A 27,024-nucleotide genomic window follows, 5' to 3' on the forward strand; every position below is an offset into this window, starting at 1 on the left:
TAACAAAAATAATCTACACATGCAATTATTGGAATTGTTTTCTGTTTATTAATACTATCCTAGCAACATTTAAACCATTTCTGCCGAGCATACGCATATATGCGGCCTCACGGAACTGGGCCTTAATTCTGTGGGGGCACATACAGTATCTCACAAAAGTGAGTACACCCCTCACATTTTTGTAAATATTTTATTATAGCTTTTCATGTGACAACACTGAAGAAATGACACTTTGCTACAATGTAAAGTAGTGAGTGTACAGCTTGTATAACCGTGTAAATTTGCTAGGTCAGGGATTGATTTAGGTCAGGGACAGTGTATTTTAGGCAAGATTTAAAGGCATTTTTCTTTTTAGGTATCAGTGTCAGTGTGTTTTAGGTAGGATTAAAAAAAAAAAAAAAAAAAGACCTATTGATCCTATGCCCTACTACGAGTGCAAATTGGAAAAAACACAAACATATGTGGTATCACTGCAATCATCAGGAGCTAGAGTATTTATTTTAGGTTTCTTTTGGTGGTAGGTTAAGGTAATAAAAAAATTGGATTTTTGTCTTACTGTAAAATCCTTTTCTCTGATGTTCATTGACGGACACAGCTCCAGAATCTTCTTGACCATTGGGTTATGCTGCCCCCTACAGCAGTAGGACAATAGGAAGGAAAAAGCTTTACCATGCCTATGGGGCAGTCCCAGGGGGTAAACTCCCACTTCCTGCCACATGCATTCAGTTTAGTTGCAAGTAGTGTCAGAAGAAAAATAACCTAACTTAATAGAGGGGTGGGTGCTGTGTCCGTCAATGAACATTAGAGAAAAGGATTTTAGGGTAACAAAAAAATCCAATTTTCACTTTTGTTCATTGACGGACACAGCTCCAGAACCTTCTTGACCATTGGGATGTCCCAAAGCAGTGTCAAATATGAGGGTGGAAAAAAACACAGCAGAAAAAAAATCCCAAAAAGGCTAAACCTAGCCAACCAGGAAACATGCAACTTAACCAGAAACAACTGGAGCTCACCTGAAAAAAACGTACACCCTCAAAGAGGATTAATCCTCTCAAACAGCAGCCTGCAAAACATTGCGGCCAAAAGCAGCATCCACAGATACCAGCACATCAATTGTATACAATTTTGTTAAAGTGTGCACAGACGACCAGGTGGCCGCCTTGCCAACCTGCACCACTGACGCCTGATGGCGGAAGGCCCTAAAGGCACTAAGCGCCGACATACAAACAGGAACCCAACCCTTGATGGAATAGGCCTGCACCACCGCCCGTCTTATCTTTGCCCCTGGCAGCCTGTGGAAGAGTACTCTTCCCTCCTGTAAGAGCCTTAAGGATATCATCCAGGAAGATCCAAACAGGCGATCCCCCAAAAATGGGAGAACAGATAAGGCTGTCTTGGAAGACTGGTCCGCAGACCAGCATTTCAGCCATGTCATGAGTCGAAGAACCACTGCTGTCACGTACAGCCTAGAAAGGGGGGAGGGGGGATGGGCTTGTGAAATCAATACAGAGACCTGTGCTCCTAAATAGGAGGAACACAGGAGCTCTGCGTTAATAGCGGAGAGAACAACGGTCTGTTGTGTTTACGATCGTGGGTGCCCGGCAGCAATCGCGGCCGCACACCCCCAGGAACCGCCGCAAAGGTACGGGGATTCGCGGGAACCTGCCGCCGTATAACTGTGGCGGCTGGTCGGAAAGTGGTTTAACCACTTCAATACAGGGAACTTTCACCCCCTTCCTGCCCAGGCCAATTTTTAGCTTTTAGCGCTGTCGCATTTTGAATGACAATTGCACGGTCATGCAACACTGTACCTACACAAAATGCATGTAATTTTTTTTCCCACAAATAGAGCATTCTTTTGGTGGTTTTTGATCACCACAAGGATTTTTCTTTTTTGCTACACAAATAAAAAAAGACCGAAAAGTTTGAAAAAAAAAAAAAAAAAAGTTTTTTGTTTATGTTATAAAATTTTGTAAATGGGAGGTTTTTTCCTGCACTGATGAGCACTGATGGGGTGGCACTAATATTGGGCACTGATAGGTAGCACTGATATGCAGCATTGGTGGGCACTGATAGGTGGCACTGATGGGCACTGATAGGCGGCATTGATCGGCAATGATGGGCGGCACTGGTAGGCAATAATGGGCACTGGTAGGTGGCACTAATAGATGGGAATGATGGGCACTGGTGGGCAGCACTGATAGATGGTTGGGGTGCAGCACTGATGGGGAGGGCACCACTGGCAGGCTCCCTGAGCCCTGATTGCCATCCCTGGTGGCCATGGTGGGCATCCCTAGGGTCATGGGTGGCCATCCCTGGTGGTTCTAATGGCACCCCCCCCCACCCCAAGGGTCTGCACTGGTAATCAATGCTCTGATAACCAGCACAGACCCCCCACCTGTCAGGAGAGCCGCAGATCGGCTCTCCTTTACTCGTGCCTGTAGGGCACGAACTGAGGAAAGCCGATCAACGGCTCTTCCTGTTCACTATGTGACCAGCTGTGATTGGACACAGCTGGTCCCATGGTAAAGAGCCTACGTCAGTAGGCTATTTACCGACATCGGAGATGCGGTGTGTCAGAGCGCATTATCCTGGCGCCGTCATATGACGTCCGGTCAGGATAATGTAACCACCTTCCCGCCATCAATTGCCTATAGGGTGGGCGGGAAGTGGTTTAACGGGGACTCCTCAAAGGGATACTGTCTAGCAAAAATGCTCAGGCACCGACATAATGCGTTTAGGTCACTGTCAATTTTGTCAAGTAGGCGGAAAAAGGGGACACCTTTTGCTGCTTTTGGGGAGCTGCGGGTACCAAAAGGGACCGGCACCTGCGACGCAGCAGCAGCTGCATCCTCCGATTCAGTGCATCCACCAGTGCTGTTGCACGCATGGCTGCAGTAGAAGAGGAATCCTCACTATCAGAGCAATCGAAGTGCGTGGATGCAGACCCAGTGGGTCGCTACATATAAGCTCACCCTGAAACATAATCAGGATTGTTGCATAGACACAAAACAAGCAGGTGAGGGTTGCCGACTGCGATCCCGCAAGGGGAACGCCGACCAAGGGCCCACTAAAGGGCCACCTACTGAACCCAGCGAAAAAAATAAAAATGGGGTTCGCCCTCCGAGCCCCTCCATAGAGGCCCGCATGAAAAAAAAATGGACACCTTATAGGGGGCCGTCCGTCGTGATGGGGACATGAGGCAAGGTACCCAGAGGGTCCGCAGTGCTAAAGGGGGGTGTCCTATGAAAAATGGCCACATGATGTCATCAAACAAAGGTAACCACCCCCACAGTGCCCCCCCCCCCCACCCCACAGGGAAGGCACCAAGCTGGCCGCAGCCTAAATTTAGGTGGAGGCCCAGCCACACAGATCCCATCCATGGGGAGGCGGGTGGCTACAGGACACTCACCGGGGGGCCGCCCACCCCCAACCCCTGGAGGCGCCCACTTAGCCGCAAGGCAATCCCCGGCCTAAATCCCTGGCAAAGACCGCCGGAGCCGACCGCCCAGAAACAACGGTGGAGAGGGTGGTGACAACAGCTACCCTCACTGGGGCCTCCCAAAATAGCATATGGCCATGGCCTAAATTTTCGGCCACTTCCCTAGACCAACATAACAGACGGGATTCCCTTAAGACACCCCTGCCCAGGTCACTAACCCCCAGGGTGAGGAAGGACCCTGTTGTAGCCCAGAGTGTGCACCCAGAGAAAACCCGTTAGCAGCCCCAAAGGATGCCCCCTTTCAAAGCACATGGCAAAAGCCAGCTCACAACCTTCAGGAAGGGGGGGGGGTGAGGGGGTACGGAAGACCCACGATGATCCTAGAGGGGCTGGGGAGAAGGAGGACAACCTGGCGCACGTCCACCCCAAAACCCTCAAGGGAAAGAGGGGGGAACAACTACTTACCATACCCTGGAACCAAGTGGACACCGATCCCGACAGGTCACCTCTCCACCGGAATGGGGGTGCTGTCGGCCAGGAGGAACGCTGCTACTCAGACCACGACCAGGTCGTATGCTTCCTCGCGAGACATTTAACATGTAGGCAAGCCCCCATCCAGTGGGGCTATGTAGCGGCTGACCTAGCATGCAGCTGAGGCCTGCACGCGCTCGCTGGACTGGGGAGACCGTAAGGCTCTAGAATATGCAGCCTGTCGCCCAGTCCAGCAGTTGATTGTAGTTCTCACAGGAACAGAAAATAAAAGAGGAAAAAAAGTAGAATAAAAAAGAAAAAAAATGCTAGGACGAGAGATCCCAGCAAGGAACTAGGTCTTTATTCCTGACTAGGCAGAAAAAAACAATCTCTATGGCAGGAAGTGTGAGTATACGCCCTGGGACTGCCCCATAGGTTTGGTAAAGCTTCTTCCTGCCTAGTGTCCTACTCCTGTAGGGGGCAGCATAGCCCAATGGTCAAGAAGATTCTGGAGCGGTGTACATCAATGAAAGAAAAACATTTTTTTTTTTTTTTTACTATTTTGCATCAGTTATCCACTGATGATAAAAAAAAAAAAAAAAAAAAAATCAGGCGACATTCATCACCATTTACTAATAAATGAAAGCCCTTTTTCTCCTGGGGGAAAAAAAGGTATAATTTACCTGGATACTTCAAGTGGTTCCAAAAATATGTACATTTTTACGAATACATGTTAAGGTTGCAAAACTGTGTTCCGGCATTTACCCTCCGTCGTTTTGGGGTTAAAGATATATTTAAAGAAAGACCTTATTTCAAGTATTGAAGAATTATCTTGGTCATTTCAGCCCTTCTATGACAGATTATATTATATTTAGGAGAATGCAAGAGAATGTTGCAAAGAAAAAGAAAAGGTGCCAAATTACTTCAATGTTAAACTTTTTAAATTAAAGAAGGCCTTTAACAATGCACAATAGTTACAGAAAAAAAAAAAAGACCTGTTCATTATGGATGAGATCAGAGTTTTGTGTTTGCACTTACTCTTTCCTACGAGCAGATTTTCTCTTTTCCTCATTGAGTTCATGTGTAGCTTCACGAAGCTTTACTTCGCATCCTGGTGTACCACCAGGAATAATGTCTAACTGCAAACTCTTACTCTGCAAGTAAAAAAGGACATACAATTACATACACCATGCTGTAACAGCTGATTAATGTGCTTTAGTCAGTAATAATTCCATAATTATATTTGAGAATGCAGGCACATCTTTGGTTTTGTGGTCCCTAACATCGTACATCATTGAGGTGTACATCATTCAGCCATAACATTATGGCCACTGAAAGGTAAAGTGAAGAACATTGATTTTCTCTTCACAATGGCATCTGGAAAGTGAGTGGAAATATTAGACAGCAAATTGAACATGCTGTCCCAAAGTGGAGGTGTTGAAAGCAGAACAAAATGGGCAAGCATAAGAACAAAACTGTAATGGATAGACAAATGGGTTAGAGGAACTACAAAACTGCAGCTCTTGTGAGACGTTCCTGGTCTGCAGCGGACAGGAACTACAAAAAATTTTTTTAAAAATATCCAAGAAAGGAAAACCGGCGAACCAGCAGCAGGGTCATGGACAGCCACTGGCCGAATCCCACCTCTTTTCCCTTAATTTCAGGATTATTGCAGATAGCCACAGCCAAATGCTCGGTCAGAATATATAACCGGAGTGCAAAGGACACCCTTGGCAGGTGCCATTATGGATTCAGAGGGTGTAGCTCGAGTTGCTAAAAACGTAATTTTTGTAAAATCTTACCGTAAAATTCCTTTCTCTGAGTCCTCCGACAGTCGCCACCCACTCATTCAGTTTTCACCAATGGGTATTGACTTCATATCCATAGGAGCAAGCTAGGCATAAGACTTAGGTCACCTATCGGGCTGTCCCACTGATCCAATACCCCCTGCAATCAGCATTCCCAACTCAGTTTCGTAGCAAGCAGTTAAGTCCACAAGAACCCCAATAGAGGGGCGGGGGCGGCGACTGTCGGAGGACTCAGAGAAAGGAATTTTATGGTAAGAATTTACAAAAATTCAGTTTTCTCTTACGTTCTCCGACAGTCGCCGCCCACAAATTCAGTCTTCACCAATGGGATGTCCCAAAGCAGTGTAGACATGAGGGGTGGGAAACCTGACCGTCATAAAGGCAACGCAGCACCCACGTCAGAGAAAGGAACCTTACATGAACAGCAAGGTAATCCTCTAGGCAACAGAAAGCTCAACAGGAGCAACAACCCAGGAAGCAAATAACTAAAGAGGGAGAAAACAACAACCCCCAACAGACAGGGGCAGGCAACGACCTGACCCCATCAAGGCACTGCCGCACACAGAACTTTGCGGCCAAAGGAGGCATCTGCCGATGCCAGAACAAGTTTCTAGAACTTTGAAAAGGTGTGCACTGACGACCAAGTCGCAGCCTTGCACACCTGGGCCACCGAAGCCTGATGTCGGAAGGCCCAGGACGCACTCACCGCTCTGGTAGAGTGCGCCTTGACAGGGAAGGGCGGTACCCATTCCTTAATCGAACAGGCCTGTACAATCGTCTGTCTGATCCATTTTGAAATGGTCGCCACAGACGCAGCCATACCCTTCCGAGGTCCCTCAGGAAGGACAAAAAGAGAATCCGACTTCCGAAAGGATTCAGCGGAGGACAGGTAAACCCTGATCGCCCTGACAACATCCAGGGAATGCAATGCAAACTCCTTAGGATTCGCACAAAGCAAAGGCAAAACAATGTCCTCATTAAGGTGAAAATCAGAAACCACCTTTGGAAGGAAGGACTGGTTGGGTCGCAAGACCACCTTATCCCTATGAACCACCAGGTAAGGGGAGCGGCAAGACAAAGGCGCCAATTCTGACACTCTGCGTGCTGAAGTGATCGCTACTAAAAAAGCAACTTTTTTTGACAGCAGAGGCAAAGAAATTTCCCTGATGTTTTCAAAGGGAGGACGTTGTAAGACGGACAGAACTAAGTTCAAGTCCCAAGGAGGTAGAGGCTCCCTCCGAGGAGGGGCCAAGTGACACACACATTGAATAAAGGTGCGAATCAAAGAGTTAGACGCCAAGGGGCACTGAAAAAGGATGGCCAGAGCAGACAGCTGGCCCTTAATCGTGGTCAACGCCAAGCGCTGATCCACACCAGTCTGCAAGAAGGCCAACACCCTCGCCACTGAGTAGGCACGAGGAGGGAAGCCTCTGGATTCACACCAGGCAAAATAAGCCTTCCAATTACGGTAATAGAGCTTACCAGACGAGGCTTTCCTCGGCTTGAGCAAAGTAGGAATGACCTCAGAGGAGAGACCCCTGTCTCTCAGGACCTGGCTTTCAACAGCCATGCCGTTAAAGCCAGTGACTGTAAAGCAGGATGGAAGATCGGTCCTTGCGACAGTAGATCGTCTCGGAACGGTAGCCGCCAAGGAGGCTCGACGGCCATTTGACAGGCTGGCATCCGTGGTAATCATAGTCCACAGCAACGGCCGGAAGGACTTCCCCTCCACTACGGCCGGAGACTGGAGCCACCACAGAAGATCCAATCTGGTTTGGCGACTCAGAGACACCCTCAGGTCCAAGGACTGAGGGTAGCTGTCCCATCTGGCCAGTATCTCTGCCTGGAGAGACCGTGTGTGAAACTGTGCAAACGGTATCGCCTCGAAGGCTGACACCATTAATCCCAGGGACCGCATACAGGTCCTGAGTGAAGAGAATTCGCTGTCCCTGAGGGATCAGACCTCGCTCTGCAGGGTCCAGAGCTTGTCCTCCGGCAGAAACACCTTCACTTGGGCGGAGTCCAAGACTATTCCCAAATATGGGAGACGAACCGAAGGAGACAAGGTCGACGTCTGGACATTGATGGTCCATCTGAACTCCTGGAGCGTCTGAACAGTAGTGGACAGATCGCGCAGCAGGTTCTGACTGGCACTCGGCCTTAACAGGAGATCGTCCAGATATCCCAAGACCGCAAAGCCCTGTGCCCGTAACAAGCCCAGAACAGGAGCCAACACTTTGGTAAACACCCTTGGAGCTGAAGCGAGACCGAAAAGCAACGCCACGAACTGACAGTGTTCCTCTGCGATAGCGAATCAGAGGTACCTCTGATAACCCTCGAATATGGGGATGTGTGAATACAGATCCTTTAGGTCGATAGAAGCCAGGAAGTCTCCCGGACTCAGGGAGGCCACCACCGAGCGGAGTGACTCCATGCGGAATTTTTGAACGCGCACAAAGCGGTTCAGAGCTTTTAAGTCCAGAATTGGACGCACCATGCCCTCCTTTCTGGGCACAGTGAACAGATTCGAGTAAAACCCCCGAAATCTGTCCCGATGAGGCACCGGGACGATTACACCCTGGGCGAGTAAATCCTGAACCGCCAGATGAAGATCTTGCAGCCGATCTGGGGTCAAATTAAGATTGGAGGGAAAGAACCTGTTCGTTGGTCGCGAAAGGAATTCGATCTTGTAACCTGATCGAATGATTTCCTGAACCCACCTGTTCGGAATCCGGAGCAGCCAAGGTTGGAGGAAAATGCGCAGACGTCCCCCCACCCCTGAAACGGGTGAGGGCGCCCCTTCAGGCAGTGGTGGACTGGGCCGCCGTACCAGCCTGGGCGGCTTTTTGCTTGCCCGCCCAGGGCTTTCTCTGGCGACCCTGGCCCTTGAATTGTTTTCCCTTGTCCTGCGCCTTGAAGGCACAAAAGGACCCCTGATTTGGTTTAAAGGAGGGGCCCCGCTTACCGCGGAAGAACTTATCCCTAGGATTCAGGGGCAACAGAGTGCTCTTGCCCCCCGTGACACCTTTAACCAATTCATCCAGGGATTCCCCAAAAAGACGAGACCCAGCATAAGGGATGTCAGACACCGTCTTCCTGGAAGTCTGGTCAGCCGACCAGCTTTTCAACCAAATCAAGCGGCGATTAAGCACTGCGACACTAGATAAGCGTGCAGCCAACGGGGCCTCGTTCAAGGCCTCATCGCACAAATACATGACCCCTTGATAAATCTGGTCCGCCATCTCCAAGGTAGTAGGGGGGGCCGAATCAGCCACGAGGGTACTGAGCACCTTGGTCCAATCCGCCACGGCTTGAGCCACCATGACAGAGGCAAAAATAGGTTTCAGCATGGAACCCGCCACCATGTAGGAATGTCGGGCAAGAGATTCCAGCCTCCTATCCGTAGGATCCCTAACACCGGAGAATCCTCGTGGGTACCAGAGTGGCCCTGTTCAATCTGGCCACAGTGTGATCCACTTTGGGAGCCACAGGCCAGCGCAAATCTGTAGGAGACGCAAAGGGGTAGAGAAGTTGAAACTTCTTCGGCACCACAAAAGTGCGCTTCAAGTTACGCCATTGTTCATTCACAGTTTCGTGGAACTCAGCGGGGCAAGGAAAAACCTGCACAGCCTTACGGGATCTGTGGATACCAAAAGAGGACCCTTTTCCCGCAGGATTGGCTCATCCTCTAAATGTAGTGTTTCCTTAACGGCAAGGATCAGCGCATCCATAGCTGCGCGGCCCTCGGCTGTCCCGGGGGGGGGGGGGGGGGAGTCATCCACCCCTGCATCCTCCGCCTCCCCCTCAGACTGAGAAGAGCGAGACCCCTCAAGGGGTACACTATCTACGGCATCCATGTCAGATTCAGAATCAGAAGAAAGAGACCCTAGGCCTTTTTCTAGTATCCCGTTCAGACATCAAAAGATGCACCTTGGACGCTAAAGTCGCAAGTGCGGCAGTCAGAGCAGAAGATTCAGCAGAACCTGAATCATCCACCAAAGCTGGGGGAAATTTGCTATCCTGGGACTCCATAATAAAAAACTTTTTTTTTTCTCCCAAGGTACTGGCCCTTTAACCACTTAAGCCCCGGATGATTTTACCCCCTTCCTGACCAGGGCCTATTTTGCGATTCAGCACTGCGTGACTTTAATGGACAACTGCGCGGTCGTGCGACGCTGTAACTAAATGAATTTGACGTCCTTTTTTTCCCACAAACAGAGCTTTCTTTTGGTGGTATTTTGCAAAAATAACAATATTTTTCACATTTTTTTATATGAAATTCCCCAAAAAAATTGTAAAAATCTAAATTTTTTAACATTTTCAGCCAATTTGTTTTATGCAAAATATGTTTGGTAAAAAAAAAAAAAAAAATCGCAAAAAGCGTATTTTGATTGGTTTGTGCAAAAGTTATCGCGTTTACTAACAAAGGGAAAGATTTTTGTCATTTTTGTTGTTTTTTTTTTAACGAGTAATGGCGACGATCTGCGATTTTTTTTGCGGGACTGCGACATTGCGGCGGACAGATCGGACCCTTGACTGACATTTTTGACACTTTTGGGGTTACCAGTGACATTACTGCAGTAATCAGTGCTATACATATGCACTGTTACTGTAAAAATGACACTGGCAGTGAAGGAGTCAACTGTTTTGGAGTGGGAGGGGTTAAGTGTGTCCTAGGGGCGTGTTTCTAACTGTGATTGGCTGTGGCTACTAGTATAAGAACAGAGATCAATGGTCCTACATAGTAGAACTGTCTGATCTCCATTCTTATACAGGGAAGAATGACAGGCGGCTTTGTTTACATTAGCTGCCTGCCTTTCTTACGGTTTAACGGACGTTCGCGGGTCCGCCGGACACACGCGCGGGGGGGGGGTCCGTGAGCGCGCCTTCGGCGGCGTGCGCTCGCTCCCTAGAGCCTTACAGGCTAGCGACGTAGCCCTACGTCACTTTGCCTATGAGGGGCTGACTGCCGACGTAAATAGTCGTGCGGCAGTCGGCAATCAGTTAGGCGCATCGCGATCCCCCGCAGTACACCGCTATTAAGGATTCTGCAAGCAGACCCCCAAAACAGGAATAAGCTGACAGCAAGAAGGTATTCCCTCAAAAAAAACAGCAAGACAGACCCCACAAGTGTTACCACACGCCCGCCGATCTCCTCTGTATAGAACAAGGAAATGATGTCACCGCAGGAGGCTGAACTAGGACTTCAGACTAAGGAAACATGATTGCCCATAGAAAGTAATGGGAGGCTTCGGGAAAATGTCTGCCGACATGTGCTCAGAAGAAAACACAGTGCAATATACAAGATGGCGCCGTAAGGCGCCAAAACACACTACGCACAACGCTGTAGAAGCGCCCACAGTGAAGCCAGCATGCTGCCCACACCTAAAATGGCAGACCGGCGGTTTTTAACCCTGCAGCGGTCGCCACCCGTGTCTGCACCTCCACAAACACCAGGAGAGGGACCCCCACAAAACACCCCCACATAGCGAGCTACCTGTGTTAGAGCCCCCGCAGGGACCAGGAGAAAGGGAACCCCAAAAACGCACAAGCATTAGGGGATACCACAGACACACAGGACTGCCAGCCCCAGACAGAGGCCTCACACACAATGTACTTACCGTACCCGATGGCGTGGGGTGCCTCACATCGACGGGAAACCTCCCATCCCAGATTGCGGGGTGCCGTCAGCCAAAAAACGCAGGACGCTAGCAACGCACGGAACCGTGGGTGAGACGTCCAGGCGAGGTGGCCACCTTGCGGGCTTTCATCCCTGAGGACAGGGACACAACGTTTGCGAGGCCAGGGCGTACGCATAGCCTGCTAAACGCTCGATGGCGGGCTGGGGTTCCATAAGGACCTCTGTCCTGGGATACCAGGACGACCAGTGCGACTCCCAGCTCCGCAACGCCATCTTCATCCGAAGATCCAACTTACTAAATGCTGACAAATAAACAGCTAGTAGTGCAAAGAAAAACACATTTGCAGAAAATAAAATCATAAAATAGAAGAAGGCTGAGACTGTAGCCCCAGCACAGGGAAGCCTATCTTACTCCTTAACTAGGCAGAAGACAAACTGAGTTGGGAATGCTGATAGCAGGGGGTATTGGACCAGTGGGACAGCCCCATAGGTGTGTCTATGTAGATTACTTTGTTTTTAACAAGTCTTATGCCTAGCTTGCTCCTATGGATATGAAGTCAATACCCATTGGTGAAGACTGAATGAGTGGGTAGCGACTGTCGGAGGACGTAAGAGAAAATGTTAATACTGGTTGTCATAGAAAGGTGTCAGGACACACCGTGGATTTCAGTTTGTTGCATATGGGGCTGTGCAGCTGCAGACCAGTCTGGGTGCCTATGCTGACCCACAGCCAAAAACAGCTACAATGGGCATGTGAGCATCAGAACTGGACCACAGGACCCTGGCGTCAGGGCCTCTCCGCAGTGCTCAGTGAAAGAGAAGCTGCAGGACACAGAGGCTCACCATGAATGTTTCTCCTGGACACCAGCGAAAGATTCCGGTGCATCAGCCCAAGCCACAGATCTGAGCAGCTGGCAACAAAATCTACAACCCAGCATGCCAGCTCTCCAGCCTGGGAGGAAGAGGCAGCAACGCAGGTACAATGTTATGGCGCAGTAAGTAACCCAGGAGTTTCTGACCCTGCTGCAAGTTGGGCTATTCCTAAATCACAGACTGAACCTACTCTCTCTCTCTAAGATATTACTTTATTTAGACAAGAAATGAGGAACTTTAGTGAGAGAGTTACCACTGCAGAAGAGAGGATCAGCTCTATTGAGGACACAGTTACCCCTCTTGTGCAAGCCTCTAAGACCAAGCAAAAACAACCTACTACCCATGAGGCCTGGTTGGAGGACCTTAAAAACAGGCTCCATAGAAAAACTGTGCGCATAGTGGGTCTGCCAGAGCGTGTGGAGGGGAAACACCCTGTGGATTTTATAGAACACTGGCTGAAAGATTTTTGAGGCAGACTGCTCTTCATCCATCATTGTAGTAGAGAGGGCTCAGAGTTCCGGCCTGACCTCCGCTGGCTGGTGACCCTTCCTGATGAAGCTGCTAAAATTACAAACACTGACATAAACCAGTAAAAAGCTCATCAATGGCCAGACATCATTGCTGATGGTTCCAGGATCTCCTTCTTTCTGGACTTTTCAGTAGAAGTCCAGCCTTGGTCTCCGTCATACTCCACTTTATATCTTGCCAAGCTTCGGGTGGTGGCAAAGGGCACCACGCATTACTTTGATACACGCTCCACTGCGTTAACATTACTTATGTCCTCCCAAACTTGCCTGTATGTGGATCTACTGAAATGGCATACGAAGCCAATATTGCCATTTATTTTCTACACTCCAAAAGGAAGAGCTGTTGCCACTTTTGTTTTGGTTTATGTTGAATGCATACAGCATTCATTGCTCTAGCCACACGGATCTTGGAGAGTGTCACCTGCCGACACTCGTATTGCCATAATTTAGGTTACATGACCATCATGGTAGTAGCTCCTGTATGGAGCATGTTTAATTTTTTCTTCCAACTTTAACTTTTTTCTTGTTTTATTTATTGTTTGTTATGCTCAGACCTTTTTCTTGCACCGCTCTGAGGTCTCATTTTCTCCAGATACTTTATTTACCAGTACAGTCACTCTGCTGTGCCCCTCATTGATGGAATTAGGACATTCAATGTCTCCCTCTTGTTTGCAGACTGTTTCTGAAGATGCCTGATGCGTAACTTTAAGAGAGCAAATTTTCCAAGGATGAGGGCTGCTCTCCAGGACTTAGACTGGGAGGGAATATTGGCATAGATGAACAGAAATGGGAATTTTTTAAAAAGACTGTATGCAAACTCACTGCAAAGTATATTCCCATAGGCAATAAGTTTAAAAGGCTAAAAATAAAACCTATGTGGCTCACAGCCAAAGTTAAAAAAGCTATAAATAATAGGCAAAGAGCTTTTAAAAAAATATAAAAAGTGAAGGAACACGATCATTGAATATGTAGCGGAATATACAGAATATGTAAAAAGGAAATCAAGGATGCAAAAATTCAAAATGAACGACAGATTGCAAAAAATCCTTCAAATATATTAATAGTAAAAAGGTTAGATCTGAGCATGTAGGCCCTTTACAAAATAATCAGGAGTGGGTGACTGGGGACAAAGAAAAGGAAAATTTATTGAATACCTTCTTCAGCTCTGTGTATACAAAGGAGCATGGGGGAGCTCATGACCATAACGAGGATGGTATTGACAAAGCCCCAAATGACCCACAATGGCTCAAAAGTGATATGGTCTAGAAATATTTAGACAGAATAAAGGTAGCTAAAGCACCTGGACCAGATGGCATCCATCCACGCATCCTGAAGTAATTGAGCGCTGTAATTTCAAAGCCTTTGTTTCTCATTTTTAGGGACTCGTATTTAGGGACTTGAATAGTACCACTGGATTGGCGTAGGGCCAATGTGGTGCCTATATTTAAAAAAGGATCAAAGTCGTTGTCAAGTAACTATAGACCTGTTAGTTAAAACTTCTATAGTCAGGAAGATACTGGAGAGTTTAATATTTTAAGCAACAGACAGCATGGATTCATAAAAGAAAGAAGTTGTCAAACAAACCCGATTTCTTTTTTATGAGGCAGTACGTAAAACCTTTGACAGGGGGGGTGGCTGTGGATTTAGTATACTTGGATTTTGCAAAAGCATTTGACACAGTTCCCCACACACAGCTAATGTGTAAGGTAAAGTCTACAGGCTTGGAAAGATCAGTTTGTAAATGGATAGAAAATTGGCTAAAAGATAGAATTCAGAGAGTAGTGGTTAATGATTCTTATTCTGAATGGTCTAAGGTTTTCAGGGGTGTACCCCACGGCTCAGTGTTGAGACCCTTACTTTTTAATATCTTTATAAATGATATAGGGTCTGGGATTAAAAGTACCATTTCAGTCTTTGCAGATGACACCAAGCTTTGCAGTGGAATAACTTCCTTACAGGATGTGTCCAATTTACAAGCCAACCTCAATGCACTGTTTTGGGCAACTATGTGGCAAATGAGGTTTAGTGTTGATAAATGTAAAGTTATTCACTTGGGGGCTAAGAATATGCATGCATCATACATACTAGGGGGAGTGGAACTGGGGGAATCTATAGTGGAGAAGTATCTGGGTGTTCTGGTAGATCCTAAGCTTAATAAAAGCATGCAATGCCAAGCTGCGGTTTCCAAAGCAATCAAATCCTTTCTTGTATTAACAGAGGCATGCTCTCCAGAGAGAGTGATATATTTTTTCCCCTGTACAAATAATTAGTAAGATCTCATCTGGAATATGCAGTTCAGTTTTGGGCACCAGTTCTCAAAAAGGATATCGGGGAACTGGGGACAGTGCAGAGAAGGGCAACCAAACTGATAAGAGGCATGGAGGAGCTCAGCTATGAGGAAACAGAGGAACTGAATGTATTCTCTCTTGAGAAGAGGGGATTAAGGGGGGATATGACCAACATGTATAAATGCATAAGTGGTCCATATAGTGAACTTGGAGTTATTCACTTTAAGGTCAGAGGACAAGGGGGCACGTCTAGAGGAAAACAGATTTAGTCTCCAAATACGGAAAGGTTTCTTCACCCTAAGAGCTGTTAAAACGTGGAATAGACTCCCTCCAGAGGTGGTTCTGCCCAGCTCACTAGATTGCTTTAAAAAAGACCTGGATTCTTTCCTAGGTGTACATAATATAACTGGGTACCAATATTTATAGATAAAGTTGATCCAGGGAATATCTGACTGCCTCTCGGGGGATCAGGAAGGAATTTTTTTCCCCTGCTGTAGCAAATTGGATCATGCTTTGCTGGGGTTTTTCGCCTTCCTCTGGATCAACTGCGGGTATAGGATTGTGTATATGGAATTGTAGTGTTGAGTTTTCTTTACTGTATTTTTTTTGTATTTTTTTTGGTTGAGCCAGATGGTCTTTTTTCAACCAGACTAAATATCTAACTATGAACTGGGTTTGGATTCTATTAGGAACTGTATCTCATGTCTACTATTTTTATCTATCCACTATATATGGGTAGTTTGACTGCTTGTCCAATGTACCGGGGCCTCAGTAATCCTGTTAAAAGACAGGCCATATTTACTACCCACAAATGATTGTCTCCATCAACAGTCTGTCTGCAAGAACCGAATCTCCATATTGATACACTACACTATTTGAAACGTGCACAATATGGCACACAATTCCACTCTATGTATTCATCATACTCCAGAAAAGTTTCACTCTTGATAGCCAATAGGATTGATTTCGCCGGCAGACAGGCTCAGACTAATCCAGCGGGGCGATGGGTTTTCCTATATTGTACCCTTTTATAGGAAGCCTTGTATATTGGCTATCCTATATTGTACCCTTTATAGGAAGCCTTGTATATTGGTTAACCTATACATTCCCCATCTATATATTCCAATTGTGTTGCAAGATTTTTTTGTTGTTTGTCTCCGATAAACCACAGGTTTCATCGTTACTAGTTGGGGACTTTAAAAACTATCTGGATCCCTCTCTAGACAAATTTAACTCAAACGATGCTAGTGTTTCTAATGAAATACCCTCATTTGCTCGATATCTCAGAGAAATAGGACTGCTGGATATATGGAGGTTGTCGCACCCGAGAGAAAGGCATTTCTCCTGCTTTTCTAAAACCCATATGGTTTTAGCTAGAATTGATTTAGCATTCGGATCTCCTTCCATATTGTCTTGGGTAATAGGTACCTCCTAAGAAGCCAGTGGGATCTCAGATCACTCTCCAATATTACTCACTCTGTCCCTTCAAACTCCCACCTGTTGTACACTGTAGAAGGTCAACCCATATTGGGTAATTATACTTCCTTTGGGGAGGTGGTTATCCATGCATTACAAGAGTATCTAAAGATTAATAAACCAGTTGTTAGTCTGTGCTGTGGGTTCTCATATCACAGATCGCTAAAATTAGGAAAAACTCCAGGAATATGGGAACATAAGCTAACTATGGAGATCAGTCGTCTAGACCTAACATCAAGCCTATTTTGAGCAGGGGGAAAATACAGGACACCTATTAGCAACGGTAATAATATCCCAGAAACCACTGACCCATGTGACAGAATTTAGAAATTCAGCTAATATCTTAGTTAATACTACCCCTGATATCTCATCAGTTTCTGACACTTTTACCAAAGTTTTTACAGCAGCAAGGTTTTATACCAGGAGTCGTCCTTATTGGACTTTCTCAACTCCATCCACTTGCCATCTCTATCAAGTGCAGCCCGAGATACCCTAGAGGCCCCTTTAACATTGGATGAGCTTAAGACAGCGCAGCGGGCGTTCCCAATAACAAAGCCCCCAGTACTAGGGAGAGTCTAAGACTTATGGTGAGATCCCTTTACCAGGACTGATGAGGGTCTTAAATGCGTCCTTTAAAGATGAAAGGATGCCAGGACTCCTTGAATAAAGCAATAATTATTGTTTTGTTGGAACCTGGCAAGGATTCTGTTAATGTGGAATCTTATTATCTGATCTTCCTGTTGACATGGGATGTTAAGCCCCTGGCAAAAATATTGGCCAATAGACTGGCGGAACATGTTGGTACACTTGTTCAACCAGCTTAATCTGGAGTTATCCAAGACAGGTCTACTGCCACAAATATTAGTCAATTATTCCTAAACCCTCAGATTCCCAAGAAGAATGTTAGAAACAGGGCCATTTTGTCACTTTATGCAGCCAAAGCTTTCATTAGTATTGAAGGGGATTTTTTGCGACATGCACTAAAAAATTTTGGTTTAGGACCAAGTTTTATATTATGTATCCAACTTTTGTACCCTGTTTTAGTAGCCAGGTTTCAAGCCAATAACCATGTGTTGGATCCCTTATCGCTCCATCGAGGCACTAGGCAGGGGCAGAGGTATTTACCCTACTTACAAGCCTCTATCCTCTTAATAGGATCATCAGAAAATGACACACACTAAAAAATCATTTTTTAAGTCAGTACTTTATCTTTACAAACAGAACAGCAACTAAAGTTACTTCAGTGTCTTATATAACCATAATGGTTAAACCTAAATGAAAAACTATTTTCATTCCTCATATACAGTATTTTCTAAATGTATGCTATCCTATCTGGCCTGAATATAACAAAATCACACACAGCATTACCAACTAGACTGTCTGACGTGTGCGTATGTATTCCTAAATTTCTAGCATAAATTTTCTAAATTGCATCACTTACCGACTTGTTGGAATCCGAATAAATTCCTAGAGCTTTTTCCAATGATGTACGATATTTCTCCATACGTAGGGAGAACTCTCTATACCTTTTATCCACAACTGTGATGCATTTCTTAATTTCTGTTGAATGTGCATGTCCTTTTTCACAAAAGCCATCAGCTAGTTGTATTAACAATTTTACCCTCTCTCTAGTTTGCTGTAACAAAACAAAAATAAATGTTTTTTTATTTTTTAATCCATGTGTCTAGTTATTACATTTGCATTAAGTATATAGCTGTTTGTCCAGGTCATTAACACTGTAAAGAAAAAGAAAAAAAAAAGCGATGACTGAATTAGAGAGCTTAAAACACTGGAGTCCTACTCAATTCATGCAGCAAGGTGGTCAATTTTGCTGGAGCTGTGGAGTTTTGCTTTACTATTCTATGTTTTACCAGAACATTATTAACTGAAGAAAGGTTAACGCAGAAAAGCAGAGGAAAAAAAGGCAAAAATAGTATGAACTATGTGGTCATGCTTTGACTAGCATAATCCCACCTTCACTGTCGCAAATCTATGCAGTGTTCCATAAACGTATAAAGTCAGCTCTGCAAGCCTAGGCAGCTTACAACAGTGCAGCGAAAGCAGGTAAAGAGAACAGTGCAGAGAAGACTGTCAGTATCACCAGTTCAGGGTAATACAAAAACAACTGATGCCCAAAAGCTATATCCATGGTCACTTGTTGGAGGAAGGATTGCTTATATAAATGGCGCTGTGAGGAAATTCATACAGGCTGTTTTTACAAGTGTTCTGGTAAGGAGATAAGTGTCACTAACGTTGGATCACTGGAGTGATTGCAGATTATAACTTCACATTTTTATCACTTCACCTTCCTGTGGATTTCTTTTTGGGACTTTACTTATTATCATTCAGGCCATGATTATTTATTGACTATAATTTAACACTGTTTATATTTCTTTGTGATTTCTAGTGGTCAATTATTTATGTATACATCATTCAATTTGGTGTCTTACTGAGTGTTTGACATACAGACACAATATTCCGTCGTTATTCGCTTATTTTTTTAGTAAGGTTTTTTGCACATTACCTACTGGTTCATTTTAGCGCAGCTTTTTTATATATTTAAAATCAATACATATATAACTACACTTTAGATTACTGGTTTTGCCTAAGCAGCTTCTTCAGAATAAGCGCAGATCAAGTGAACAAGGCCTTAGCTTTGTGAACTGAGCCTTTACATTTTTAAAAACTATAATTAAGACATGCAGCAAGAAAGAACAATAATACAAGAGATGAAATACGTTAACAGTACAAAGATGCTCTTTAAAATACCTTAGCTGTGATTTGAAATTCTTCATGTTCCTTTAACAGCTCTTGAGTATGTTGAATAGTAGAACCAGTTGACGTATGAGTGGAGAGATAGAATTCCCCATTATCCTGGATCCATTCAAGCGCCTTTGAAAAATAAATAAATAAAAAAGTGTTGTTCTCTAATAAGGTATTTTGCAAGCAATTGCAAAAGGTACATCATACTGGGAAGCAAATTAAATGGTAAAACAGCTAACATGATCTGCAGAAATGTTGTCATACCAGTTATCAACTATGTGTATACCAATAACTAAAGCAGAGCTAAAACCAGGATACTTGCCTCTCCTTCAACTGTCCCATGCACCTTGCCAGACGCCAGTATCTTCTACCAAGCTTTTTCCGGGTGCCAGGCTGCAGCACTTTTCATGATGATGTCACTCCTTCACATGCACAGAAATGCATTCATTTCGGCACAAAGGCACTGTGCCACAATGTACACTGAGCTGCTGTCTCATAGTTTATAAAAGCAGTACATTAGCTCTGCTTTAACCTCCTCACATCCGCGCTACAGCCTATATACGGCTGCAGCGCGGACTTGAATTTTCGGGAGGCCGTTTTTAAACGGCCTCCAGTGACACGTCCCCCCGCGCGCTCCTGCGAGCGCGCAGCGGGGAGAATCTGTGTCGGCCGTGTCCCTTGGACACGGCCGATCACAGATCGTGGTGAATGGCCAATCACAGCGGCCATTCACCACGTGATCAAGCCGTCCAATGAGAGATGATCTCATATGTAAACATATGAGATCATCTCTCATCGCCGGCGCTCCTTCCTCACACAGACACTGCAGTGTGAGGAAGGAGGGGGAGCCGACAGCCGCTGGGGACACAGAGACATGTAATCAGGGCACTGATCACCAGTGCCCTGATTACTGAAGGTAAAAAAAACACACACATTGCCCCCCCATCAGTGCCCACAGTGCCCGCCATCAGTGCCCCCATCAATGCCCACAATCAGTGCCCATAGTGCTGCCAGTCAGTGCCCATCAGTGCCTGCTCATCTAGGCACTGATGAGCACTGACTGGCAGCACTATGGGCACTGAGTGTGGGCACTGATGGTGCTGCCCATCAGTGCTCATCAGTGCCGCCCATCAGTGCCACCCGTTAGTGTCCATCAGTGCCGCCTATCAGTGCCCATCAGTGCCACCCGTCAGTGCCACCTCTCAGTGCCCAGCAGTGCCACCTCTCAGTACCCAGCAGTGCCACCTCTCAGTACCCAGCAGTGCCACCTCTCAGTGCCCAGTGCCGCCTATCAGTGCCGCCTATCAGTGCTCATCAGTGCGGCATATTAGTACCTCCTCATCAGTGCCCATAAGTGCCACCTCATCAGTGCCCATAAGTGCAGCCTATCAGTGCCCATAAGTGCAGCCTATCAGTGCCCATCAGTGCCGCCTCATCAGCGCACATCAGTGAGGGAGAAAAATTTATTTTCAAAATTTACTCGCAGAAAATAAGAAAAACTTTTTTTTTTTTTTCAAAATTTTCTGTCTTTTTTCTTTTTTTTTGTAAAAAATAAAAAACCCAGAGATGATTAAATACCACCAAAAGAAATCTCTATTTGTGTGAAAAAAATGATAAAAATTTCATATGGGTACAGTGTAGCATGACCGCGCAATTGTCATTCAAAGTGTGAGAGCGCTGAAAGCTGAAAATTGGCCTGGATGGGAAGGGTGTTTAAGTGCACAGAAGGCAAGTGGTTAATACATCAGAAAATTGTAACAAAACAGTGCCTAGCTAAAGCACCACTAATGTAAAATTGAAAATTAATTACCTGTTTAGCACTCCTTTCAAATACAACATATTGTTGGCAATGGTCTAGACGTCTTTTCCGAAGAGTCCAATAATGAAGTACCCGGTTTTCTCTTTGAAATAATTCATTTAAGATATCTACAAAAAAAATGCACAATTTTAAAAGAAGCAAGAAAGAAGCAAGAAAGAATCAGAGACAAAAAAAAAAAACACTGTCTCACCTGTATGACCTTATTCCATTACTTCTATGGGTTTATTTGTTTAGTGATAACTTTGTCATCACTAAAGATTAAGTTTAGAAAAACACACACACAAAGTTTTAGGCATGTGTGAAAAAAATTGGATTTTTAACTTACTGCAAAATCCATTTCTCGGATGTTCATTGACTGACACCGCTCCTGAGATCTTGACCAGTGGGTTATACTGCCCCCTACAGGGGTAGGAGACTAGGAAGAAAAAAAAGGCTTGACTATGCCTATGGGCAGTCCCAGGAGGTATACTCCCCCTCTCTGCTACAGGTACTCAGTTTCATCACAAGCAATGTCAGAAGTATTACAACTCCATAGAGGGACGCGTGCTGTGTCTGTCAAACATCAGAGAAATGGTAAGTTAAAAATCCCATTTTCTCTTTCGTTCATTGACGGACAACTCCTAAGATCTTGATCAGCAGGACGTCCCAAAGTAGTGTCAAAACATGAGAGGTGGGAACAGCAAAAAAATTCCTAAAGGCTAAACCGTAGCCGAACAAGTAACAGGAGCTCAACAAAAAAAAAAAAAACAACTGGAACCAACCTGAAAATAACTCCCCCAAAAGGGAACAGACCCTCTAAACAGCAGCCTGCAAAACCTTGCGGCCAAAAGAGACATCCGCAGATGCCAACACATCCACTTTACAGAACTTTGTGAAAGTGTGCATCGACGGACCAGATAGCTGCCTGTCACTGATGCCTGATGACACAAGGCCCAAGAAGCACCGAGCGCCCAAAAAGAGTATGCCTTGACCGGGAAAGGAGGAACCGGACCCTTAATGGAATAAGGCTCAGTCACTGATCCATCTAGAAATTGTCGGAGGTGAAGTGGACAGTCCTTTTCGAGGCCCAAACGCGAGCACAAATAGTGAGTCTGACTTCCTAATAGACTCCGTAGCTGCCAGGTACACCCAAATTGCCCGAACCACATCCAGGGCATGCAACCCAATTTCCTCAGTATGTTTTGGCCTGGGACACAGGGAAAGCAACACAATGTCCTCATTGAAATGGAAATCAGAGACAAAATTTGGAAGTAAGGACAGACAGAGACGAACAACCACCTTATCTTTGTGGATGACCAAATAAGGGGTGCAATAAGGCAACGCCGCCAATTCCGACACCTTGCGCGCAGAGGCGATAGCCGCCAAAAAGGCCACCTTCTTGGACAGCGTAAGTTAAGATCCCAAGGCAGTAATGGAGACTGCACTGGTGGAGTCAAATGTCAAACCCCCTGAATAAAGGTAAGCACCAGGAAGTGTGTGGCCAAGGGTCCTTTAAAGAAGACCGCTGAGAGCTGGCACTTGATGGTACTCAAAGCCAATTTCTGCTAAAGCCCCCCCCGTTGAAGGAAGGTCAAGATCCAAGCCGCTGAGACAGAGCAAGGGTGAACACCAAGTGACTCACATCACGAAATATACACTTTCCACTTTCCATGGTAGATCTTCCTAGAGGTAGACTTCCTAGCTTTCACTAAATAGTGTTAAAATCACCAACCCAGGCAACCTCTATTCTTCAGCACCTACGTTTCAACAGCCACGCCATCAAAGCCAGCAACTGCAAAGAAACATGCAAGATCAGGCTATGGGACAACAGATCCTCCCTGAAAGGTAGTCTTCAAGGGACATCGGCGACCAGCTGCACCAGGTTGGCGTACCAAGACCCGCGAGGCCAGTCTGGGCCCACTATAGTGACAGGAATCCCTTCTGCCTCGATCCTGCGCAAGAGTCACGGCAGAAGCTTAAGAGGAGGGAAGGCGTAAATCAGATGATACTGGCCCAATGGGGCCACAAGCGCATATGTGGTGTCCACCAGAGGATCCCGTGACTGTGCCACAAACTTCTGCACCTTTCTGTTGAGCCGAGAGGCCCAACTGATGGTGGGCCTCTCGGCTCAACATCTGGAAGAAGGGACCACTCCCCTTGGTCCAACGCCTGCCGACAGATAATCCGCCTGCCAATTTTCCACCCCTGGAATGTGTACAGCAGAACAAAGCGTTCTTCCAAATCTTGGAATGCTGGCTACCTCCAGAGCTGCAAAAACACTTCTTGTTCCACCCTGGTCATTGACATAAGCCACTGCCGTGGTGTTGTTCGATTAAATTCGCACTGGACACCCCTGAAGACGATCCCTCCAGTGATTCAGGCAGTGTGTAATCACTTAGTGGTCCAAGACCTTGATCGGGAGTCTGGAATTTTCCAGTGTTTAAACACTCTGAGCGGAGCTCCGTCCCAGGACACCACCTCACCCGGACAGACTGGCATCTGTGGTGACCACTGTCCAATACAAGGGGAGAAAGGATTTTCCCTGATGAAGAGCTGGAGAGCGTAGCCACCAAACCAGAGACCCTTTGGTTTCCCGGCTCAGCTTGATCGGATTGTCCAGAGATTTTGGACATTTGGCACATTTGGCCAAGATCTCCTTTTACAGAGACCGCCTCAAAGGTAGAAACCATAAGGCCTAGCACCCGCATGCAAGCCCGGAGGGATGACCACCTGCTGGAGAGTAGAAGATGAATCGGAGCATGCAATTTCTAGAGTTTGTCCAGAGAAAGGAACACACTGGCTAGAGCAGAGTCCAGAGTCAGACCCAGATAGTCCAACTTTGTGGAAGGAACCAGAGAAGACTTCTAATAATTCAGAATACAGCCGAATTCCCTCAGAGTCCATATAGTGATTTCCACATTGTCCAACAGAGCAGTAGGGGACTCTGCATGCAGGAGAAGGCCATCCAGTTAGCCCAGCACTGCAATCCTCTGCAGGAGCGGAGGCGAGACTGAAAGGTAATGCCACAAACTGATAATGCTCCTCTCCCACGGCAAAGCAGAGGAAGCGCAAGTGACAGACACCTATTGCAATGTGTAATATGTCCTTGCAGTTGATAGGAAATCCCCCTGATGCAGGGATGCCACCACTGTGCAAATGGAATCCATTGTCAACTTCAGTACCCACACACAGCAGTTCAAGGCCTTGAGATCAAGAATTGGACGCATCTTACCCTCTTTCTTTGGGAGCGTGAACAGGTTAGACTAAAACCCCTCTAAACTTTCCGAGGTCAAAACCGGGACAACCACCCCCTGAAGTAACAGGTCTTGCACTGCCCCAAAGAGAGCTTGCAATTGGTCTGGGGACAGACGCACATTGGAAGGAAAGAACCTTTCCGTAGGATAAGAAGGAAATTTGATCCTGTAGCCAGACCGTATCACTTTGTGGACCCACTTGTCTTGCTTGCACCAAGGAGGTCCACGGGCCTGGAAACTAGTGAAGACATCCCCCCACCCCAGGCACAGATGAGGGCGCACCTGCATGCAGAAGGAGCCTTATCTGCAGGTCTGGAAAAATCCCTCTCTCAGCTTGCTAGTCCAAGGTCGCTTGGATTCTCCCGAAGAGACCTTGAACACTGGTCAGCCGACCCTGAGGGACAAAAAAACTTCTTGTGAGCTGAGGACGGGCCACGTCTATGACAAGGTTCCTTACCCTTATCAGGAAAAGTACTCTTCCCCCTCTGTGAGATGTCTTAAAGATGTCACTTAGGGTAGCTCCAAACAGGCAATCTCCCTGAAAAGGAAGATCAGTTAAGGCTTTTTTAGAGGTCTGCTCTGCAGACCAACACTTGAGCCACAAAACACGCCTAAGGACCACTGTCGAAACAGACAGTCTAGAAATCAGGGGAGATGCATCCAAGGAAGCATCATAGATAAACTGCAGCTCCTGGACCAACTGGTATGCAAGCTCAGCAGAGGCAGGGGGGGAGCTGTGCAACCTCCAGGTCACAGCATAAACGTTTAGCCCACTCGGTCAGAATTTGCGACACCAGGGCAATGGTGAAGGGTCAGGGAGCGCAGATGTTGCCATGACGCGGATGTCCTGATCGGGAAACATACAGTCAAGTCCATAAATATTGGGACATCGACACAATTCTAATCTTTTTGGCTCTATACACTACCACAATGGATTTGAAATTAAACAAGATGTTCTTTAACTGCAGACTTTCAGCTTTAATTTGAGGGTATTTACATCCAAATCAGGTAAACAGTGTAGGAATTACAACAGTTTGTATTTGTGCATCCCACTTTTTAAGGGACCAAAAGTAATGGGACAGATTAACAATCTATCATAAATCAAACTTTCACTTCTTAATACTGGGTTGCAAATCCTTTGCAGTCAATTACAGCACGAAGTCTGGAACGCATAGACATCACCAGACGCTGGGTTTCATCCCTGGTGATGCTCTGCCAGGCCTCAACTGCAACTGTCTTCAGTTCCTGCTTGTTCTTGGGGCATTTTCCCTTCAGTTTTGTCTTAACCACTTAAGCCCCGGAAGATTTTACCCCCTTCCTGACCAGGGGGTATTTTGCGATTCGACACTGCGTGACTTTAACGGACAATTGCGCGGTCGTGCGATGCTGTACCTAAACGAATTTGACGTCCTTTTTTTCCCACAAACAGAGCTTTCTTTTGGTGGTATTTGATCACCTGTGCGATTTTTTGATCATGTGCTATAAACAAAAAAAAGAGCGTCAATTTTGCAAACATAATATTTTTCACATTTTTTATATGAAATTCCCACCCAAAAAAAATGTAAAAATCAAAATTTTTTAACATTTTCGGCCAATTTGTTTTATGCTACACATGTTTGGTAAAAAAAAAAAAAAAATCGCAAAAAGCGTATTTTGATTGGCTTGCGCAAAAGATATCGCGTTTACTAACAAAGGGAAAGATTTTTGTCATTTTTTAAACGCGTAATGGCGGCTATCTGCGATTTTTTTGCGGTACTGCGACATTGCGGTGGACAGATCGGACCCTTGAATGACATTTTTGACACTTTTGGGGTTACCAGTGACATTTCTACAGTAATCAGTGCTATACATATGCACTGTTACTGTAAAATTACACTGGCAGTGAAGGGGTTGACTTTATTTGAGAGGGAGGGGCTGTGTGTGTCCCTAGGGGCGTGATTCTAACTGTGATTGGCTGTGGCTTCAGCTGTAGGAACAATGATCAACGGTCCTACATAGTAGAACCGTATGATCATTGTTTCTACACAGGGGAGAATGACAGGCGGCTTGTTTACACTAGCCGCCTGCCTTTCTCCCTCTCCACCGACGATCGCCGTCATCGGGTCCGCCAGTCACACGCGCGGGGGGGTCCGTGACCGCGCGGGAGCGCGCCTCCGGCGGCGCTCGCTCCCTAGAGCCTCACAGGCTAGGGACGTATATATACGTCACTTTGCCTGTGAGGGGCTGACCGCCGCAGTATATGTACTTGCGGCGGTCGGCAAGTGGTTAAGCAAGTGAAATGCATGCTCAATCGGATTCAGGTCAGGTGATTGACCATTGCATAACATTCCACTTCTTTCCCTTAAAAAACTCTTTGGTTGCTTTCGTAGTTTGCTTTGCGTCATTGTCCATCTACACTGTGAAACGCCGTCCAATAAGTTCTGAAGCATTTGGCTGAATATGAGCAGATAATATTGCCCGAAACACTTCAGAATTCATCCTGCTGCTTTTGTTAGCAGTCACATCATCAATAAATACAAGAGAACCAGTTCCATTGGCAGCCATTGCTCCAAAAAAAAATTGTGATGCAAAGCATCCAACTCCTGCGCTCAGATACAAGGCTCCCACTTCACTCCTATCACGGGACTCCTACTTGGCATCCTCAATGGCAAGGCCTTGCTGCCCACTACGACCTGGGTGGTCG

The 27,024-nt window shown here is 46.1% G+C and overlaps 1 protein-coding gene across 3 annotated transcripts in view; it reads right to left on the reverse strand.

The window, feature by feature from the left end:
- TRIO (trio Rho guanine nucleotide exchange factor) overlaps positions 1-27,024 on the reverse strand; it is an 855,771-nt gene that overhangs the window by 547,248 nt on the left and 281,499 nt on the right. For all 3 annotated transcript variants that reach the window (XM_082259530.1, XM_082259529.1, XM_082259531.1), the window contains exons 20-23: positions 21,100-21,215; positions 19,296-19,418; positions 17,968-18,162; positions 4,952-5,067 (exon numbers count right to left, since the gene is read on the reverse strand). In XM_082259530.1, coding sequence (XP_082115656.1) covers positions 4,952-5,067; positions 17,968-18,162; positions 19,296-19,418; positions 21,100-21,215 — 550 coding nt within the window. The remainder of the gene's footprint in view (positions 1-4,951; positions 5,068-17,967; positions 18,163-19,295; positions 19,419-21,099; positions 21,216-27,024) is intronic.

Source organism: Pelophylax lessonae (assembly GCF_965119305.1).
Source record: "Pelophylax lessonae genome assembly, chromosome: 5".
NCBI lineage: Eukaryota > Metazoa > Chordata > Amphibia > Anura > Ranidae > Pelophylax > Pelophylax lessonae.